Source organism: Sminthopsis crassicaudata, chromosome 1, assembly GCF_048593235.1.
Source record: "Sminthopsis crassicaudata isolate SCR6 chromosome 1, ASM4859323v1, whole genome shotgun sequence".
Classification (NCBI taxonomy): domain Eukaryota; kingdom Metazoa; phylum Chordata; class Mammalia; order Dasyuromorphia; family Dasyuridae; genus Sminthopsis; species Sminthopsis crassicaudata.
This window is the reverse complement of record NC_133617.1, coordinates 553,436,844-553,453,088: the sequence shown is the minus strand read 5'-3', so window position 1 is coordinate 553,453,088 and position 16,245 is coordinate 553,436,844. Positions and strand designations below refer to the sequence as shown.

At 38.4% G+C, this 16,245-nt stretch overlaps 2 protein-coding genes across 2 annotated transcripts in view; one reads left to right on the top strand and one right to left on the bottom strand.

Moving 5' to 3' along the window:
- The window catches only part of ERAP1 (endoplasmic reticulum aminopeptidase 1), a 150,961-nt gene extending 148,123 nt beyond the window's left edge, over positions 1-2,838 (bottom strand). The window contains exon 1 of the mRNA XM_074282020.1: positions 2,748-2,838. Coding sequence (XP_074138121.1) covers positions 2,748-2,755 — 8 coding nt within the window. The 5' untranslated portion in view covers positions 2,756-2,838. The remainder of the gene's footprint in view (positions 1-2,747) is intronic.
- The window catches only part of LNPEP (leucyl and cystinyl aminopeptidase), a 100,052-nt gene continuing 86,521 nt past the window's right edge, over positions 2,715-16,245 (top strand). The window contains exon 1 of the mRNA XM_074282023.1: positions 2,715-2,854. Within this exon, the coding sequence (XP_074138124.1) occupies positions 2,836-2,854 (19 nt within the window). The 5' untranslated portion in view covers positions 2,715-2,835. The remainder of the gene's footprint in view (positions 2,855-16,245) is intronic.

The following is a 16,245-nucleotide window of genomic DNA, read 5'->3' as shown; positions in this document are numbered from 1 at the left end:
AATGGTTGGATCATTTCACAACTCCACCAACAATGCATCAGTGTCTCAGTTTTCCCACATTCCCTCCGACATTTATCATTATCTTTTCCTGTCATTTTAGCCAATCTGACAGGTGTCAGGGGGTACCTCAGAATTATTTTAATTAGCAAGAAGTGCAAATTTTTTTAGCGGAATCTCCGAAGCTAAGTTCTCATCTAAGGAGAGATGGGAAGCCATGGGAGATCTGAGGATGAAAAGATATGGTAAACTGCTGTGATTTGTGTCTCCCTAATCTTTGTGGAGGGTGGGTCAGTCTGCTGGCCTGGGGAAATTCATAAAAATGATCCCTATTCTCCTACCTGGTTCCTATGGGAATCTCCCACTTCCCAATTGATCTGGGAAACAATTACCACTCTTTATTGATTTGAAAATTAGCCCCAAATCGCTTCCTAGCCCCAAACTGTAGAAGGCTAATAAAAAACAAGGTTGTGTAACCAGAGCTTTCTAATTCCTAATCAGGAAGCAACACGCTGAGGGAAGTTGTTTCTCAACTCCCCCCCCCCAAAAAAAAAAAAACAAAAAACCTCGCTTGGAGATCGGGACTGTTAATTCTTTTGCAAAACCCGCGACACAGGTGTAGGGACCCCCTTCGTTGTTAGGGTATCTCTCACCCCTCAACAGGATGAGTTAATCATGCGATGTAAGAAGCATTTATTTCCTTTGTGTCAAGTCTCTAATGCTTGTAAGCTGTGTGACTCCACGTGCAACATATCTGAGACTTATTTTCCACATCTTTAAAACTGGGCCTGGGCAGGGGATTTCAGTAGGCCAGGTATTATAATCATTACAGATTTGTTGTAGTTCAGCAAGAGGGAAAAACAAGGCGAGGGACCGGGGTGTGAGCACTTGGCGTGCAGGCAAAGATTCAGCGTGGTGGTTTCGGCCCTTAGGGACATCGTACAGGAAGTGGCAGTAGCTCAGAACAAGGGCTGTAAGAAAAGCTTCCCCTCCGGCCCCACCTAGCAGCCTGAGGCTGATGCTGTCTGACATAAACCACAGGAAAGAAAGGTGGTAGCCTCAAGAGCCAGAAGTAAACCAGAAGGTTCCCACGAAGTAAGCAGTTTCGCCCCTCCCCTCCCGGCTCCACTTCTTCAGTGGGGTGGAGGAGGGGGAATTTGGCTTTTGGACATGGGTAAAAATCCGCTCTGCAAACCTTCGGGGCACTGTTTTGTTTGCCTTGGAGAGAACAGGTGTAGAGACATGCTTTTCTCTCCAAACCAAAATTGGCCGTACCTCCTGAGCATGCGCGGTGGTCACACGAATTCCATTCCCTCCGTGTTTTGCCGGAGGCTGAGCCGGGAGGAGCCCAGGCCGGGACTTTAAAGGTGGCTGTGAACTCTAAATGAGGCAGAGTCTTGGTGTGGTGCAGAGGGGAGGGGAGGAGCAGGGCGGGGCCAGGGGAAGGGGGTGTGGCCAAGGGCTAGGCGGGGCTTGGAACTAGAGATTCTTACGCGTGGGATCTTTGGTTTGCGGGTCGATTTGAGGGGCTTGAAGCCCTTGTCCACTACCAGTCTGATATAGCCAGAGAGATACCGCGTCTGAGTCCGGAAGACCTGATTTCAGAACTGACACCATATTAGCTTGGGCAAATCACAGCCTCAGTTTGGCCATCTTTTAAAGGGGCCTAATAATAACTCCTACCTCGTAGGGTGGTTGTTATGTGGATAAAGTGAGATAGCATTTGTAAAGCGTTAGTAAAATAAATTATATATGAATATATAGGTCTGGTGTCAGATATAGATATGTCTGACTATAAATTTGTCTGTAGACCTATGTCAGATAGAGGTAGAGATCTATCTATAATTTATTTGATTGGCGCTTCGAGGTTTGCAGAGTTTTACGAATTCTCTATCTCATTTTATCTAACCATCACCCTGAAATGTAGACGCTGACTCAGGCCTCTCTTACAGATGAGGAAACTAAGGCTGTCATTTGCGGTCACACACACGTGCATCCTCGTCCATCGACTCTGGGCAGCGGGTCATAGACACGTGTGGGGAAGGGACCCGCACTGACACAAAATAGGAAGTATTCGGGCCGGGAGGTAGGCTTGGGGGGCCGTCTAGACCGCCAGTCCCTTCTTTCAAAGATGACGCTCAGTTTCAGGACCAGAAGAAGGTCGGAGGTCGCGGGGCTTTTCTCCAGGACTCTTCTCCGGTCTCTGGAAGATAGCGGAGAAACCGTCTCGACGATTCTCCCTCCCGGGTTCTCTATTGTCCTGAAGGCGCGTGGGGATTGAACATAGCTCGGGAATTCTGGCGGGCACCACGGGACCCGTGGACGGGTGGCTGCCTTGCTCCCTTGGTTCGTGGGTTCACAGGGATCCCCTGCACGCTTTTGCAGCCCTTCCACGAACCCCAGAAGTTGTCCCTCCAATTCTTGACGCCCAAAGCGCTACTAATAACGTCAAGCTTGTTCCCCTTGTCATCCTAGTCAATTTCTTCCAAAACAAAAGTCTAGTCACCCACAAGGAGCTAAGGGAGAGGAGGGACCTCTTTAGGAGGCTTGGCCCCGCCCCTCTGCTCCATCTCCCCCTCCCTCCCCGAAGCTGTTGGAAGTTCGGGACCCGAGAGTGCTCTCCTTCCTTCGTCTCTTCCCCCGCCCTCTCCTAGCTCCCAGCTCGCGGCCCTAGCTAAACCCCGAAGTGGATTACGGCGAAGCGGCGGAACGGCCTTGCCTTGCTTGTTGCCTCTTTAAAGTCGCCTAACCTGGGCATGCTCAGTAGGCAGGTTCGGTTTGGGTCCACAAGTCGGAAGCTTGTGCACTGCTCCAGCGCTGAGCCGCCGTGGGGAAAAAATGGAGCCGTTCACCAGTGGTGAGTGGTGCGAGCCGAGCCGCTGCCAGCCACTCGTCCGTGCACTTGGCCGGGCCGGCCCCACGGGGTGGGCTACCTCCCTGCCGCCTGGCTTGCCGCCTCCGGGGGCTTTGCAGGGCGGGGATGGGGCAGGGGCTGCAGGGGCAGGCTGGAGGCCGGAGAGCGGGGAGGAGGGCAGCTTCACTTTGCCAGGCCCGGCCCCTGGCTGCCCGCTGAAGGTCAGCCCCGGGCCCGCCCCGAAGGAGGGGTGCGGCTGGCCCACTGACCGGCGGTGTTTCCACTCTCCAGTGTGGGCCGATGGCAAAGTTAGTCCTCGGGGCAGCCCAAGTGCCCAAATAACAGCGACAGGGAAGAAACTTGGGCAGTCACCACTGAGCTTCCCTGAGTGATGGAGAAATGGGGTGGGAAAGGTGGCCCTTGGCTGGCGCTTAACAATGTTGATTGATTGATGATTGATTAAGGCGCCTGCTCTGCCTCCCGACGCAGTGCTGATCTGCTAAAATAGGAACTTAAGTGGGGGCTGGAAGCTGAAGGGCTGGGGCCCGAAGGCTTGCATGGGCAGGGAGGAGAGAAGGTGGCCCCCAGAGCTGGAGGCGTGGGGAAACTTTCAGAGCTCTTCCTCCATAGCTGTCCCACTGGTACAGCGGGCTTTCTCCATCCTCTCTGTCCCTGTGTATGTGAACCCCGGTCCCAAAGCCCCCAGCTGTGAGGAGAGAGGCCCCACATCACATGGGCTTTGAGACATGCACATGATGTTAAAGCGCTCCGTGTGTCCGGTTTCTGAGCCCTCCCCTGTGATGGGAAGCTAGATGGATGTGACATTAGCCGGGGCAAAACCATTTGGCCAACAACTAGGGCCGCTGTCATACAAAGTCAGTTTAAGTTTGCTTCGGAAACGAAAACCCTGTGAAAACCTACTACTTTCACTTTAAATAAAGGGCTGGTTTCCTAGTTGGGGCTTGATGTTTCAGTAGTTGGCGGAGTATACAGGTTCGCTTTGTGTTTATTTTTTGTTTTTTTTTAAATGGATAGTAGATAGACTACCTGGTCCAGTAGAACTTTATAGCAAAACTTAGATCACTTTCATTTTCCTCCCATCGTTACTATGTAGCATTCACTTTTTTTTTTTTTTTTTTTTTTTTTTTTTTTTTTTTTTTTGGCGAGTATTTTGAATGCAGCTTGGGTAGAGAGCATAAGGCCAGGATTTGGTTCCTGTAAAAAACTGTCTCCAAAAACATTTTTTTTTCCCATTACACCCTCCTCCCTCCCCTTTCTCTCTTCCCCCCTACCTCTCTTCTCCCCTTCATCCCCCCCCCCCCACATTCTAGAAATTGTTGATTAAAGAGGCACTGAGTGAGTGTCTCAGGCACATATTCAGAGTTAGGGTCCAGCTGACCGACTCTGCTTTAGTAAGTAGTAATAGATACTGGTAAAGTAAGTTACTGATATTTTTAATTGTTGAATTTCCTTTCCCCTGCAGGTGTTACTTTATTTATAGTTTTGAGGATCAGCTAATAAAGTTATTTAACATAGACTTTTTTGTTTAATACTGATCTTTCACACTCAATCATTTAAAAAGATAATTACCTGTGCTATAATTTCTACCATAGGTTTAAAATTTCTATTCTGAGCTTTAATGTGTGGAACTCCCATCCTTGTGACTCCTGGTGTTTTATTTTCAATCTCCCATTTTAGTAATTAGTGTCAAATTTAGGTTTTTAGACACATTCCCATAAAAATAAAGAAAAAATCTTAAGACTAGTCCAGTATCGTTTGCTCGTCATAAATAAAACAAACCACCATTTGATATAAAATATTTATAAGGTTTTTAGATTTAGAATTTTGAAGAATTCAGTCCTATTTTGAGATGTGTTGGGAAAGTTTGTGATCGTATATATTCATATATCAACAGATAGGCGGAATGCCTAAAATGTAAGAAACTGGATGTCTAATTCCTTTTGTTTTGCTTTTTTTTTCAAATTTTCAAATAGTAAGGTTTTTCTTTTTTTTAAGGTGAAAAGATAGGGAGGGAAACTTGTTTGTATTCCTTAAGAAGAATAGAAAATTAGAATGTCTTCTTGTGGTTAAGAATTTGGGATAATCTCCAAGGATGGGGATAGTAACATTTATTTCACAACATTACAGTAGAATTTCTTAACGTTGTTTAACATGTCGTGAAACTATTCATCCACCTTTCTCCCATGGGAAGGAAAGTGTGATGTGTCTTTTTTTCCTTCAGGCTTAAAATGGCCATTGCAATTCATCTCAGGTCAATTGTTTTTCAGTGTTGTTTTCTTTTACATTATTATATAATATTATTTTCTTGGTTCTGCTTACTTTGCTTTATTTCTCTTGCTACAAGTCTTCCAATATTTTTCTGAATTCTTAGGGCAAAGGGAAGAGAATAAGCACCTACTGTATGCCAGGCATTATACTAAGTGCTTGATAAGTATTTCATTTGATCCTCATGACCACTCTGTAAGGTAGATGCTCTCATCCCAACTTCAAGGTTGAGGAAATTGAGGCAAACAGACTTTAAAAGATTTTCCCAGGAACACACAACTAGTAAATGCCTAAAGCTTCATTTGAACTCATATTCCATTATATTCTTATAACATGGTTTGTTTAGCTAGTATCACTTTGACAAGTACCCACTGGGTTTGCAGTTTTTGTTCTATTCATCTTTGCACAGTATCTTGAATAGTCAATAAATATTTAGTGCCTGTTGGGTGCAGACTAACTGAGTTGGGGTACTGGGATATAAAGACTGAAAAGACTCTCCAAGCTCAAGAAGCTTACTTTTTATTGGGATAATGCTTGCCATTGGACCTATAATGTAAGTAAATACAAAGTATGTGCAAAATAATTTCAAGATGGAATACTATGAGAAATGATGAGCAGAATGTTTTCAGAAAAATTTGGAAAGACTTATGTGAACTGATGCAAGGTGAAGTGAATAGAGCCAGGAGAACAGTGTACATAGTAACAGCAATATTGTGGGGGAAGATCAACCATGAATGACTTAGTTATTCCAGAAAAACAATGATCGAAGATAATGCTGAAGAATTTATGATGAAAAATGCTATCCACCCTGAGAAAAAAGAAATAATAGAGTCTGAATGCAAATTGAAGTATACTTTGCTATTTTGGGTTTTTTCTTTTGGAGTCTTTGTTTTCTTTAATAACATGATTAATATGGAAATATGTTTTACATGACTGCATATGTATAATCTATATCAAATTGATTACTTTTTCAGTGGGGAAGAAGGGAGAATTTGTAACTTAAAATTTGTTAAAATGAGTGTTAAAAAGTGTTTTTGTATATTATTGATTCAGCAATAAGTTCAAAAGGGAGTGAGGGCTAACAACTAATGGAAAGATAAGGAAATCTTGCATGACAGGGTAGTAAGATAAATATTCTTTCAGGTCTCCTGTAAGGAGGGAGTGTGTTATAGATCTGTGTTAATGACATGGAGGTGAATGATGGATCGTTGTATATGGGTAACAGCCAAAAGGCCAGTTTATTTGGAATTGTGAGTACCTGAAAGGAAGAATAATATGTAATGATTGCAAAGGGTAAATTGGAACTTGACTTTGTTGAATTGTTTCAGTTGTGTCCTGTCCAATTCTCTGTGGCCCCAATTGGTGTTTTTCTTGACAAAGATACTGGAGTGGTTTGCCATTTCCTTCTCCAGCTCATTTTTAACAGGAGAGAAAACTGAGGCAAATCTAAGTTTTCAGATTTGAGGCATGAATTCAGATTTGAATTCATGAAAATGAATCTTCCTGATTTCAAGCCCAGTGTTCTGTCCACTGGCCACCCTAGCTGTACTGGAACCTGACTTTAATGTTTATTTAATGCTATAAATATGGGCTGAAGATTTTATATTTTCTATATTAATCTACAAGCAAATTTTGTTTTTATTTTTGAAGGGGTTGTGGTTACAAGGGAGAGATTATATTATTGGATCTGTATTTTAGGATTATCATTTTATTATTTGTGTGAGGCTGAGTTAGAAGGGACAGAAAGATGGCACAGAAAATTCAGTTGGGAGTCTCCTGCTGTATGTAGTCCATAGAAGAGAAAATAGAGATGTTTCTACCCTTCCCCAGAGGGAGGAAGATCCACTGCACTTTCAATCTTGACTGACTCTTATCTGACTCTTTGTTACCCCTGTGACCCTAGTCCTCCAATGCTGTCCTTGGAGTTTCCTTGACAAAGAACTGGAGTGGTTTGCCATTTCCTTCTCCAGTGGATTAAAGCCAGTTGAGATTAATTAAGTGCCTCACCTCTACACAGCTAGAGTCTGAGACTGAATTTGAATTTAGATCTTAATGACTCTAGGCCCACTACTATATTTACTGTGCCCAGTTGCCCCCAAATCTACAATACTTGGCAACTAATTGAGAGAGAGAGGGATTGATAACTTGAGTGATTGGTAGGATGGTGTAATATGTGGTGGGGTTTTTTTTGTTGTTGTTGTTATTTGTTTGTTTTTGACATATTGAGCTTGAAGTGGATGTGGTACAATCATGGTGGAAATGGCCAGAGGACACTAGTGAGTTCAGGACTTTGGCATTATCTGCATAGAGATACATAGAATCTGTGGAGACAGAATGTAGAAAAAGAGGCCTTGGTACCCAGCTTTGGGAAATAGCCACTCTTAATGGTTGAAAGGGATTGGGTGATTTAACAAAGGAGAATAGGAATAAGTCAAAAAGATGAGAATTGAAGTGGTCAGCAGGGCTACAAAGTGCAAATATGTCAAATATGATGAGAACTGAAAAACAGACTTCCCTATAAGATTTCTCTTAATTCACCATTGTGTGTGTGTGTGTGTGTGTGTGTGTGTGTGTGTGTATAACTTGTATATACATAATTATTTAGTTGTTTCCCCCTGTAGAATGTGGGCTTCTTGAAGACAAGGACTGTTTTTGCCTTTTTCTATTTCCCTATTCCTTAACAACAGTGCCTGACCACATAGTAAGCTTTTAATAAATACTCAATGATAATCTTGGAAATAGCTATTTCAGTTAAGTGGGTTTCAGAAACTGGATTATAAGAATTTCGCTAGTGAGTGGAAAGGAAAAGAAATGGAGACCTTTTTTAAGAAGTTCATGAAAGGAAGGAAAAATATAGTCAATAGCATGAAAGTATGGCAGTCAAGAAAGGAGTTTTAAGGATTGAAAGGCTGATCTGGGCATATAGGTAGGTGGTGGGGTACATAAGCAGTATATAAGGAGGGATTGAAGATAGGAGAGTGCAAAGCTATCTGTTTTATCTATTTCCTCTGGACTCTATTTTGCCTTGTAGCTATGAATTATTCTGTTACTCTTTTCAGGTAATATTAGCTATATCTCCACAAGTCTTCCAAAGATCCTTAAAGAAAACTAATATTAATAATATTCAGGCATTCTGATTGTTGATGCCAGGAGAGATATTTTTGGTCACACTGTTAAGTGATTTTTTTTTTCTGGCCCTATTTATTATTAGTATTTATTGAGCTCTGGCCACATCTAAGGCACAAACCAGATGAGGCAAACTTTAACCTGACCTCTATGTTTGTTATAAAGGACACATGTGAAAGTGGAAGGAAGCTTACTTATAATCAAATTTCTGTTTGGGGGGATATGGACAAGAAATGGGATAATTAAGTATTGAGAACAAGTGATAATCAGATGGACAGCTTACATGCTTCATTGGTATCCATGCAGTGACAAAGCTTTCACAATTCCCAGTAGCCTGGCTGGGTCTCTATACTTTCTCCCAATCTCCAACTATAGGCCAAAGAGTTTGACTGTGGTTCCTGGGAAAATATAGAACAGATTATTAAAGAGATAATTGTCTAATATTTGGAAAGGAAAGTGACAATTACAAAGAGCCATTATGTTTCATTAAGAACCGGTAGTGCCACCTTGTTTCTTTTTTTTGACCAGATAAAATAAACTAGTAAATGATAGAAATGCTCTGAATGATTTTAGCAAAGCTTTTGATAAAGTATCTTCTAGTATTCTTGTGAAGAAAATGGAGATAAATGAATTAAGATGTTAAAATAATAGAAAGGATTCAGAACTGGTTGGACTTCTTGAAGAGTCATTAGTTTGTTAGTGTTTCTCTGTTAGTTTTTGGCAGAGGGTCTCTAGGGCAGTGCCTCAGGATTAGAATTGTACTATTTAAATTTTTATCAATGCCTTGGATAAAAGTATAAAAATGAAATACACACAAGATTTGCAGATGATAACAAATTTGGAAGGGATAGCTAATCCACTGAATGACAAAGTTGGGTCCAAAAGGGTCTGGATAGACGAGTTCTAGACTAAATCTACTAAGATATAAAATTCATCTTATGTAACCTTAAAGTCTTGTACACTGGTTTAAAACAGGGGAGGTGTGAAGGGAGGTATAGTTAGGCAATAATTGTTCTGAAAAGGGAGTCTTAGCGTTCTCCTTGTCCAGTTCAATTCAACCATAAGAAGTGATAGCCAAAAAAGCTAATTGGATCTTTCTATTAAGAGAGCTTTAGCTTTCTGGAACTTGGAAGTGTTAATCCTATTGTAGTCTGCCTTGTTAGAGCTTATCTAGAATATTATATCTAATAGTAGACCCTTCAGTTCAAGATCTTAATTAGGCTGGAAAGTATTGGGAAGAATGCAAGCTAGATCTTGGTAATAGATTTGAGTCCTAGGTATTCTTTAACCTGAAGGAAAGAAAAGGGAGGGGTGTGTGTGTGTGTGTGTGTGTGTGTGTTTTGGGTGGGTTGGGCAGAACAGCACTTTATGTCTATATTCTAGTAGTGGAAAAGCTGTCACTGAGAGAGGGATTAAAGCTTGTTTGGCTCAAGGGGAAGAACCTGAAAACATTAGCTTAAGGTTTCTCTTCAGTTGTTTTCAGTCATGTCCAATGACTCTTCACCTATTTGAGATTTTCTTGGCAGAGATACTGGATTTGCCATTTCCTTCTCCAGTTCATTTTTCAGTTGAGGAACCAAATAAACAGGGTTAAATGATTTGCTCAGGATCCTACAGCTAATAAGCGTCTGAGGCTGGATTTGAACTCGAGAAGGTATCTTCTTGACTCCAAGGCTGCAGCACTTAACTATAACAATGAGTAAGTTTAGGCTTGATGTCTGGAGAGATTTCCTAACTTTCTAAAGGCGGATTTGGAAGGTGATTGGTTTTGTTTTCTTGGAGGTCTTCATGCAGAGGAGACTTCATGCATGAGTTTAGTTTGTTGAGTATATTATAGTAGGGATTCCTTTTGTGTGTGGATGGTGGCTGAGAGGCTTTCTAACTAACTCTCACATTCCGTGATTCTGGCCTGGTTTGGGGGACTGTTTTGACAGTTAATTTTATGTCTCATTAGACTATGGATGCTGTTAAAAAGATGTTGGTATTGATCTATGTATTTATCTCCAGTTGTTTTTGACATCTATTATTTTAGGCTCTTTTCACTGGAATACTAGGTTAGCATAAATTAGGCTTATTTTCCCCATCTATACTAATCCTAAATGATTTGAAAAAAGGGTTCCTATATGAAAGTCATTAAGTAAGTAAATGCTGGCTTTAGGAAAGCACCAACTAAAGATAACTTCTTCCCTGCTCACAGCCTGCTTCACCCTTTTTTTTTTTTACTTAGCCCAAAAGGACATGTTATATTCCAGAGTAGATTATTTGGGTAGATCTTGATATCATAGAATTTTTAAAGGGTTTATTCTTTGGCTTAAACATGGAAAAGTATTTTCAAATATTTTTTCCAATTACACCTAAATTTTTTTAACATTCATTTAAAAATTTTTGTTTCAAATTCTGTTTCCTGTTTCCCCCCTCAACGAGAAGGCAAGCAATTCGATATAAGTTTTACGTGTACATTCATGGAAAACATTTCTATATTAGTCATATTGTAAAAGAAAACAGACCAAAAAAAAAAAACCTCAAAGAAAAATAAAGGAAATTTTTAAAAAGTATGTTTCGATTTGTATTCAGATTCCATTAGTTCTTTCTCTGTATGTTTATAGCATTTTTCATCATGAGTAAATATGAAAACACCTTAAGAGTTCATAAACTAAATCAGTGATTCTGAATTATTTATATCGAGGGACTAAGTTCTACTTGTAAAAGTTGATTTATTTTTTCCTATTTCAATTCATTTAGGGTATTTCACACTTTTCAGGCAATTTTAGGAATTGTAAGCAGTAAATTAATAATTTATAGATTTTAAGGCAGTGTTGTCATAGTTTTTCTCATAAAGCTAGATAGAACATTTCCTCTAGGAATAGGGTACTTTTAAAATTCACTCTTTTCCTGTGAAAATTATGAGCATGTTAACCTTTAAATTTGTTACATAGTAAATGTTAATCATAAATAATATTAGCTAGCTTTTTTTTTAAACAGAATTATAAGATTTACAAAACATTTTACAGATATTTTATTTTCTTAGCACAATTACTCTGGGAGTTAGATGCTATTATTTTCCCCATTTTAAAGATGAGGAACCTGAAGTTGAAAGATAAAGTGACTCACTCAGAATCATTCATCTAGTAATTGACCTGGGATTTGAATTAAGTTCTTTCTGACTCTGCATCCTTTGATCACCTCATTGAATTGGGAGATTATTACTTTCATCTCCTCTCCATCAAAGATTTATGGAAGGTTGGTGCTGAAGGAGAAGGGCAATTACTGTTGAAGGGAGTAGAGTGGAAATGGAACTAGGAGTAAGGAAGTGTGGGTGTTAGTCCTGACCTTGTTACTGTTTCTTCTTCCTTTCTTTTTTTGTTTCAGCAATTGGGATTAAGTGACTTGCTCAGGGTTACACAGCTAGGAGATATTAAGTATCTGAGGTTAGATTTGAACTCAGGTCTTCCTGATTTCAGGGCTGGTGCTCTATCCACTGCACCACTAGTTCCTTTATAATATAGTTTAGGTCTGGGAACAGCTAGGCCATCTTCATTTACATCTTTTTTTCATTAAATTCCCTTGAAATCCTTGATTTTTTGTTCTTCCAGAGAAGCTGTTTTTTTTTTTTTTTTTTTTTTTTACTTCTGTAAAATAATTTCTTGGGAGTTTGGTTGATATGGCACTGAATAAGTAGATTAATTTAGATAGTATTATAATTTTTTATTTATTAGCTCAGCTTACTCATGAACACTTGATATTTTCCAACTTGATTAGATCTGACTTTATATATGTGGAAAGTGTTTTATAATTGTGTTCATATAGTTCCTGACTTTGCCTTGTCAGGTAGACTTCCAAATATTTTATATTATTTACATTTATTTTAAATGGAATTTCTCTTTGTATCCCTTGCTGCTGAATGCTTCTTTAAAACTACAAATCCAACATAAACAAGGAGAGAGTGTTCATTTGTTGAGAGAAAAAGGAAATAAAATTTTGAAGGATATGTCTAAAGATAATGGAGAGAATAATAACTTAGTCAAATTACTGGTTACTGTTTGAGGTTCATGACCTTAAAGCTTATAGACTTAATGATTATTCTGAGAGGATTTTCCTGACACATTCAAGGTATGTATGATACAACATTTCAACTATCTTTCTTTCTAGACTTTCTTGAGGGTCAGCAGTCTCTTGATCTTTGAATGGCATCAATAAGACCAGAAATTAGTGGGGGAAAAAAAAAGAGTTAAGGGAAGTAGGGAAGGCCAATCTTTAGGGGAGGAGGAATTATTTGAGCAAAGGACCATAAGCTGATGGGATGCGGGCTAAGCAGAATTGGAGTAGAGGGTAGCACTACTGAAGTAAATTCTTTTCTCACAAGATGCTATTAAAAAACTTCCTGGGGAAGGGGAATTAGGATGGACAGTCAGCTAGGAATTTTACCCAGGAATATTAAGAGCTTGACCATATATCACTCACAACTTAGAGGCTGGGAACCACTCTGAAAAATGAAGTACCACAGTAGTGTAAAGGAAAGAGTACTAGATTGGAAGTAAAAGGAACTGGATTAAAAATTAACTGTAGTATGACTTTGAGCTTCAGTTTCTGCTATTATAAAATGAGAGGTTCTTTTTAACCTCTTAAGTCTATATTTATGGAAATATTTAATCAAGAACCATCTCCAGTGTCACTCACTGGAGCTAGGATTATTGATAGTTTTTTTTTTTTTTTGGTTTTTTTTTTTTGGATGGAAAAGGGGATGACAAGACATTTCTTGATATTTTAAAAAATTTGGATTACAAAAATCAGAAAGGCATAACAAAATATTCATATATAGGAAACTTATATAGCACTCATTTGAGCAAAGATTCTTAATTTGGGAGTCATGAGCTTTTTTGGGGGGGAAAATTGATTTGGAATAGCTATATTTCACTATAATTTGTTTCCCTCATAAGCTTACATATTTTATGCATTAAAAAAAATTCTGAGATGGGGTCTGTAGGTTTTACCAGATTGCCAAGAGGTTTACAACAAAAATGGTTAAGAACTTTGACATTAGAGGAAAGATACTTAGAAATAATAATAATGATAATAAAAGATGTAGCATTTAAATAGCATGTTAAGTTTGGCAAAGTGATTTACAAATATTTATCCTCATAACAATTTTTGGGAGGTGGGTGCTATTATTGAATCCATTTTACATAGAAGGAAACTGAGCAAATAGCATCCACCTCCCAGGGTTGTTGTGGGAATTAAATGAGAAAAAAAAAATTTAAATCTCTTAACACAGTGATTGACACATATTAGGTACATAATAAATGCTTGTTTCCAGTTTTTTTTTTTTTCTCCTTCCTCTAGTCTTCTCATGTTTGGTGCATGAGGATGTTGATTCTGGTTGGAAGGTGGTGAAAAGAAGAAGGGGAATAAGAAGAGAGCAAATTACCAGGTCATTGACTCAGGAAGCAGTAGGAATGATTACAAAGCCAGGAGGTTAGAATAGAAAGTTGTCAAATAGGTGACTCTGGCCTGCAAGCAGAACCAGATTAAAATAATTGGGAAATATTTAACAAAATAAAGAAAAGTACCACAGAACATAATAATATGTGGTTTTATAAGTCAATATGTGACAAGTAGAAATCTTTATGTATGGTTTAGTGGCCTCCATTGCTATTTGAATTTTAGTTTGTAACCCCATGGGTTCTTTCCTTTACCCAACTAAGGCATATGTCATTCATTTTGAGGGCATTTGTCATTATTGCAATCTCTCTGTGTTGTGTATGAAGTCCATAGAGAACTTGATTTATACTTGAAACTGATTATGAACCAGTGTTGATTGTTAGTCTTTGAGTATAAGGAACAGACTGAAACAACAGACTAACTTCCATCTGTGTTACTAGGAACTGCTAAGAGATTTGGTAATTTTCCCAGTTGGAGTGGAGGGAAAAGCCCCATTAAGAATGGAGTGATTACTTGTGATGGAAAGCCATCTGCACCCAGAGAGAGGACTGTGGGGACCAAGTGTGGATCACAACATAGCATTTTTGTTGTTGTTGTTGTTTGCTTGCTTTTTTGTTTTTTCTCATTTTTTTCTTCTTGATCTGATTTTTCTTATGCATCATGGTAATTGTGGAAATATGTATAGAAGAATTGCACATGTTTAGCATATATGAGATTACTTGCCATTTAGGGGAGGCAGTGGGGAAAAGAGAGGGAGAAAAAAATTTGGAACACAAGATTTTGCAAGGATACATGTTGTAAACTATATTTTGAAAACAAAAAGCTTTTTTAAAAAAAGAATGGAGTATTTAAAGAGGAAGAGAGGGGAGAAAATTATGGTTTGGAGACTTTTTAAAAATCTAGTTTACCTTTAACTTTGATCTAATTTTAAAATTTGACATATTTTGAAGTTAAATTTTTTTTTTTTTTTTTTAACATTTTCCATTGTAGCCCTTCCAGCAAGCCATCCACTATGAGGAAAAAGAAGAAGCCAATTTAGTAAAACTAACCAATGAATTTGAAAAGTGTGACATTATTTGAGTTTGGGTTCAGTTTTAATTAATTGAAATTAGGTTCAGTTGCCAAGTAGAAAAGTGCTGCAGAGTTAAAATTTGTCATTTCATCAATGTAGGAGTCTCTTAGTTGCTTGTGGCAACTTGCTTAGTTACCTTCTGCTTTATCATATCTTTTGTTTTATCCCTAAGAGAAATAACTCATAATAAAATTTGAAGAACAGTGACTTTAGAATATGGTCCTATAAGTTTTTCACAGGAAATGCTCTCTTCTAATAATTCATATTCATAAAGTACTCTAAAATTTGAAAAGCACTTTGTTCCAAACTACCTTTCAAAGTAAGTAGTTGCAAGTATTATCATCTTCCCTTCATAGATGAAGAAACTGAGTCTCACAAAGTGATTTGCCCATGGTTATATAACTAATAAGTTATAGTGGGATTTGTGCTGTATGCTTTCTCTCCCCTACAGTGTATTTCAAATACAATGTATTTCTTCCAAAGAGCTATTTTTGCAAGTCTGACATTATTTGTCATGATACGGAAAGGTTGGGTTCAGTTTTAATTGAGTTCCCAAATAGAGGAAGAAGATCCATTATGGAGTTTCAAACTTGGCAGCTTCATCAGTGAAGGAGCCTTTTAGTTGCTTGGGGAGATTTTTCTTATTCCTCTGTTCAAAATTTTCTCTATCAGTTAAAAAAAAAAAATAATTGGACAGAAGTGACCTTAGAGGAAATGTTGGTATAGATTCAAGGAATTCTTAATATCTTGGTTTAACTGTTTTACATTTTTAAAAAATGGATATTATTACTAAGTAGTGTAACTTCACAAATGTTTTTCTATCTTATAGAGACTTTTCTATGAGTCAAGGACTTAGGCTCAGATATAATGTTAGGAGAAAGACAATTTGAAGAGGCATTTGAGAAATGACTTGATTAGAAGCACCTCTTCTCTTCTTAAAGAGCTGGTACAGATCCCACTTCAGATTCTTACTACTTATGTGAACATGGGCAGGACACGTAATACCTCTTAGGCTCACAAAAGAAAGAATAATGTTTGTATTTACCTTCACTGAAAAGGTTATTTGTAACAAAAGTGCTTTTCAAATCTTAAAGTCTTATATAAATTATTACTAGGAGTTTCCAGCTAAGAATGTAAATGACTATATTCTAAATAAATAAAATAACTCAATTCTATTACAAGTTATTTCTTGTAGAAACAAAACAAAAGATATTAGAAAGCTATACGTGTTTGTGGAATTAGGGAGAAAGCATATTTTATCTATGAAGGTCGATGAAGAGAGAAGGAAGAAAGACTGAACTACTTTTTTATGAGAACTGTCTTATAGTGACTTTACAGAACTTTAATGAAGGATCTGAGGAGCTGATAGCAGTACAGTACAGTATAGTTTAGTCTGTTTTTTATGCTTATTGAAAAAAGAAAAGGATTAATTTTGAAGGAAAATATGAAGAGACTTAATAGTGATTAAAGT